At 42.7% G+C, this 6000-nt stretch overlaps 1 protein-coding gene across 1 annotated transcript; it reads right to left on the bottom strand.

Annotated features, from left to right (window-relative positions):
- Positions 1-1076: 1076 nt before the first annotated feature.
- LOC145617046 (uncharacterized) lies at positions 1077-1607 on the bottom strand. The gene has a single exon (XM_081671746.1). It carries the CDS (start codon positions 1605-1607, stop codon positions 1077-1079), a length of 531 nt encoding a protein of 176 aa, XP_081527872.1.
- Positions 1608-6000: the final 4393 nt, after the last annotated feature.

Genomic DNA, 6000 nt, shown 5'->3' with positions numbered 1-6000 from the left:
AAAAAAGGTCTTTTACATTGCTCAATTGTTCAACCTCTTATAAGATTTCTAAACCAAATTCTTTATAACCCCTTAAAAATTCCTCTTCCAACCACATATACATCCACTTTTAATTCATGGGGGTACCACACAACAATGTTTTTTTTACTTAAAGAAGTTTAAAAGTGATAACTGATTAATATCAGTTTGATCAACTTTGTCACTTTCTTACTTTTTCCTTAGAAAATTTTATTTATCTATTTAGTGATCTTTGATTCAATATGGAAACTTTGGCATGACACAAACGTAAACAGAGTAGATTTTGAAAGATAATGAAGGACCAAGGAAAAAAAAAAATTAATCAGAGACGTATCTCGAAGAAAACCACTAATCTTAAATTATAAATGCGTCACTCTTTACTCTTTCAACAATGTTAACAAGTTAAAATGAAATTGTATCATAATCCGTACTCGTATTATCTTAACGATCCATTTGACTAACGGTCATAAATTATGGGAATGGTAATGAATTTACGAGTATACTTATAAAAAAAGAAAATGTTTACTACCATTGATCCATGGTAATGGAACTCTATAACCAAACAAGTGAATTCTTCGTGAGAACTCAATACCACCTTGGTAACGAAGATGATGGTTTAAAGATGACATCACATAACATGCAATTTTTTTCGCAAATTAATACACAAATTCATTACTATTCCTATGATTTATAACCATTTACCAAACGCGCCATAAAAGACATTTCCGAACATTACTTTCTTTATCTTTAAAAACAGTATTCCATACTTTATATAATTATAATTTAAATTAGTAATAATACATGAAAATGCATCCCCTATGTCAATGCCATTCATACAGGAAAGGTTAAAAGCAATAGAAAGCAACACAAAGAACAAAGTCAAAGGCACAAAAAACAAAAACTAACTATAGCTCAATTTCCAATCAACATCCCCACAAAATCTTCCTTGAAAAAATAAAATTATACAGTATAATCCACACAAATTAGTATTTTTTCATTATATTCTAAACTGTAAAGAATTTACATCAGAAAACTACCCCAAAAAAACAGAGGATTGATTAACTAGGATTCTTATTAGTAGCACAAATTAACAAAGAAAATTCAGGTTTACCAAGCTTATTATCAGCCAATTTCTTCTCTTCTTCTTCTAACCAAAGCCTACTATCCAACCCACTTCTTGTTCTAAACATGATAAAACCACAACCACCTTTTTTACTATTACTAACATTATTACTATTATGCCCACCAACTGTTTGATCAAAATACCACCCATACACATCCCACATTACATCAACCAACAACCCATCCACAAATATCACCTGATTTCCTCTAAAGTTCCATTGTAATCTCTTAATCTTAACTACCCTTTTCTTATCTATATACACCGATAACACCGGGCTCCTCGGCCCGTCTTCTTCCGGGCAACATTTGATCATAATCTCATGTTCATCTCCATTGTCATTGAATTTCGCCTTGGAGGATATTTGACTGTTCCATTGCCCGTTGTAATGCTCGCATTGGGAGACCAATGCGAGCTTCTGGACAATCCATGTATCTATCAAATCTCTTACAATAGGGTCATGATCCATGTCTCCGAGGACCAGAGCATACTGGGAATTCACCAAGAGGACGATGTAGAATCCTTTGATTGGCTCCGGCCCGGCATCGAAATCTGCTGCTGAGAGATCCCAATGGACTGAAATGCTTAACTTCTTTTGTATAGGAAATAATCCCTTGGTCTTCTCATTAGCCTCAAAGAGTATATATACAGAGAATACAAAATGCTAAACTAGGTTTACAATAAATGTCCTAATTATATACATAATATAATAATAATCTAATACACCCCCGTAGTCGAAGCGGGAGGTTTGAGGACGCTAAGACTATTGCGAAAGTCATCAAAGAGAAGTTGAGGAAGACCTTTGGTGAATATATCAGCTATTTGGTAGCGAGAAGGGACATGGAGTACACGAACTTGACCAAGAGCAACTTTCTCGCGCACAAAGTGAATATCCATTTCGATATGCTTGGTTCGTTGGTGTTGAACCGGGTTGCCGGAGAGATACACTGCACTAACGTTGTCACAATAAACGACGGTGGCTTTCTTGATGGGACAATGAAGCTCTAGAAGTAAGTTGCGCAACCAACACGACTCCGCAACAACATTAGCCACCCCCCTATATTCAGCCTCGGCGCTGCTCTTGGAGAGAGTAGGCTGCCGTTTGGCAGACCACGAAATCAGGTTGTCGCCGAGGAAGACACAGTACCCCGAGGTGGACCGACGCGTGTCGGGGCATCCCCCCCAATCCGCGTCTGAGTAAGCAATGAGGCCCGAGGTTGAGGAAGGATAGAGATGAAGACCGAGAGAGATAGTGCCCTGAAGATACCTCAAAATTCGACGGATGGCAGCCATGTGCTCTTGGCGAGGATCGTGCATATACAAGCACACTTGCTGTACAGCGTACGAGATATCCGGCCGAGTAAAAGTCAAGTATTGAAGAGCCCCGGCTAGGCTACGGTAAAGAGTGGGATCATCCACGGGAGGGCCGGAAGAGGAGCTCAATTTAGCCTTGGTATCGACAGGAGTGGCCGAAGGTTTACAAGATGACATATGAGCACGAGCAATGATATCGGCCGCATAAGATTTTTGAGAAAGGAACATACCCCCCGAATGTCGAGTGACGGAGATACCAAGAAATGAGCTAAGTGGGCCGAGATCAGTCATTGCAAATTCAGCACTTAGCCGAGCCATGATAGATAACCGAAGATCATTAGATGAAGAGGTGAGGACAATGTCATCGACATAAAGAAGAATATAGGCCAAGTCTTTCCCATTAGAGTACACAAACAATGAGTTATCCGATTTGCTATGAGTGAAACCAATAGTAGATACAAAAGATGCAAACCGATGATACCACGCCCGAGGAGCTTGCTTGAGGCCGTAGAGAGCCTTTTTGAGAAGGCAAACATGACCCGGGTTGTCCTTGTCACGAAGACCGGGTGGTTGATGCATATAGACTGTTTCGGCAATATCTCCATTCAAGAATGCGTTTTTGACATCCATTTGATGAATGCCCCAAGACTTGGAGATAGCAATGCTAAGAACGGCCCGAATAGTTGCCGGTTTGACCACCGGACTAAATGTCTCATCACAATCAATGCCAACCTGTTGATTCCTGCCATTAACCACAAGACGAGCTTTGTGTCTCTCAAAGACACCATTAGCATTCTTTTTATGTTTATAAAGCCAAATGCAAGGAATAACATTGACATTAGGGGGACGAGGAACTAACTCCCACGTCTTATTTTTAATAAGAGCATTAAACTCCTCCATCATGGCAGTATTCCAATTCGGGTCGGAAAGAGCATCTTTTGGATTACGGGGTAGGGGAGATGGGGAAATTTGACAGTTAAGATCAAAGAGTTGTTTGGGCTTAAAGATCCCATGAGAGCTCCTAGTGGCAATAGACAAGGGAGGAGGAGGTTGTCTGCGAGTGGGCTGGCCCAAAATAGGAGGAGGGAGTATAGGAGAGTGAGTCTGGGCTTCATTTGAGGGAGTTTGAGTGTGATTGGGCCCAGCTGATGGGCGGCCCACAGAAGGAGAGGGGGGAGCGTGAAGTGGTGATATAAGGGGAGTAGGAGTTTGAGTTTGGGCCTGCAAAGGTTGGGCCGTGGAGGAGGGAGGAGTAGATGGGGTATGGGCCTCATGAGGTGGGCTGGGCACATTTTGGAGGTGATGAACTAAGGCAGGAGGTAAGCCTTCAACCAAAAAATCGTAATCAGTGTGTTTGGGAGTGTTTATTTTTGCAAATGGAAATTGAGTTTCATCAAACACTACATGACGCGAGATTATGATTTTTCGGGTGGAGATATCATAGCACTTGTACCCACGATGGTTAGGTGGATACCCCAAGAACACACATGGTGTGGAACGAGATTGAAGTTTATTAATTAAGGTGGAGGGAAGAAGGGGATAGCAAAGGCAACCGAACACACGTAAGTGAGAGTAAGAGGGATCTTTTTGGTAAAGAATTTTTGTGGGTGAGGCATAGGAAAGAAGTTTGGTAGGGAGAATATTGTGGAGATAAGTAGCCATGTGGAGAGCATGGTGCCAAAAGGAGGGGGGCATAGAGGCATGAGCAAGGAGGGTACGTATCATATTATTGATAGTACGGATTTTCCTCTCGGCTTTTCCATTTTGGGAAGATGTGTGAGGACAAGAGAAGCGGAAGACCATTCCATTAGACACACAAAAATTGCGAAAAGAATCATTGTCATATTCACCCCCATTATCACATTGAAAACATTTCACATAACGATCAAATTGAGTACGAGCAATAGCATTCAATTGTAAAAATAAGGGATACACATGAGATTTTCGAGCAATAGGAAAAGTCCAAAGAAAATTTGTGTAGTCATCCAAAAATAACACATAATAATGATGGCCGACACTACTTAATTTAGGAGAGGTCCAAATGTCACTATGCAAAATGTCAAATGGTAAAGTAGTACAAGTAGTAGAAGAGTAGAATGGAAGTTTCACATGTTTCCCAAAAATACAAGAGGAACAAACAGTAGAATTCAAACTCCTATTACATTGGATAAAATTGTTCTTCTTGAGGGAGCTCAAAATGGAAGATCCGGGATGGCCTAGGCGATCATGCCACAAAGTGGAGGATAAGGCAGCAAGGGCGGTGGGTGGAGAAGGTGGTGTGGCGGTGGAAGTGAATGGGTAAAGCTCCCCCGAGCTATCACATCTCATACGAATTGTCCCCGTCCGTAGGTCCTTCACAGAAAAACCAAACGGATCAAACTCTATGGAAACCAAATTATCACTAGTAAATTTGCGGACAGAAATCAGATTTTTAATGAGATTAGGGGCATGAAGAACATTATTCAAAGTGAAGGGAGGGAGGGAAGCATGACCATGACCACGAATCGGAATGCCACTACCATTTCCAACAATAATATTGTGAGGAGTGCTCAAATTAAAATAAGAAGAGAGAGTACCTTGATGAGAAGTCATGTGAGATGAAGCGCCGGTGTCCATGTACCAATTGTCATCAGGTTGGTGCAAAGAGAGAGTGTGCAAGGCAGCTTCGACATCGGTGGGAGCATAGCCCACGGAGGAAGGAGCTTGGGCAGTGAAGGCATGTTGCTGCTGCTGAGGTCTAGGGCCTAAGATGCCCCCTTGAGAAGTCCGTGGCCCAACAGGAGGACGAGACCAAGATGTTGGGTATGGGCAGGGTGGTGCGGCCCAAGGAGGGGAGGCCCAAGCAGCCCATGGAGGGTATTGCCACCCCGGAGAAGCGTTCCACTGCCAAGAAGAGTGGTGTTGCTGTTGATGTTGCTGCTGCCCATTGCCGCGGCCACCGCGGCCTCGGTTGTTGTTGCGGCCACCACCGCCGCGCCCTCGGCCGTGTCCACCACGACCACCGCCGCGGCCGTGATTTTTCTGGTGGTTGCGGTGCCCGTGAGAAACAGAGGATGAGAGATCATTTTGGGCAGAGTTAGAGATTTCCGTGGCCATTAAAGCAGAACCAGCAGCATTGGCTTCATTTGCGGCCTGATTAGCTTGACGAGATTCTTCAAGAAGTAGCATTGATCGGGCTTTGTGAAAAGAGACAGGTGGGTCAGTTTGCTGAAGAATAGCAGCGACATTGTCATAAGCCTTAGATAGACCACGGACAAGAGTGATAACGAGACGGTGATCGCTAACAGAGGCTCCGACGTTAGCTAATTGATCGGAGAGCATTTTAATATGTTGACAATAATCAGACACATTGGCAAAATTGTTTAAATCAACCTGCGAAAATTTAGATTCGAGTTGCACGGCTCGATTTGTGCGATTGTCTTGAAATATGTCCTTCAATCTCCCCCACGCGGCTTCGGTGGTGATATCAGGTTCGATAATGGTGTTGAGAAGGTCATTGGATATAGTCCCGTATATCCATTGAAGGACTATGGCATCGAGACGAGCCC

Source organism: Chenopodium album, chromosome 26 (assembly GCF_948465745.1).
Source record: "Chenopodium album chromosome 26, dcCheAlbu1.1, whole genome shotgun sequence".
In the NCBI taxonomy this organism is placed as follows: domain Eukaryota; kingdom Viridiplantae; phylum Streptophyta; class Magnoliopsida; order Caryophyllales; family Amaranthaceae; genus Chenopodium; species Chenopodium album.
Note: the sequence above shows the minus strand (reverse complement) of the source record. Positions and strands in the feature narration are given on the sequence as shown.

Excerpts from the sequence above, each read along its gene's own strand:
- LOC145617046 (XM_081671746.1), bottom strand. The coding sequence starts at position 1,607 with ATGGATCATGACCCTATTGTAAGAGATTTGATAGATACATGGATTGTC.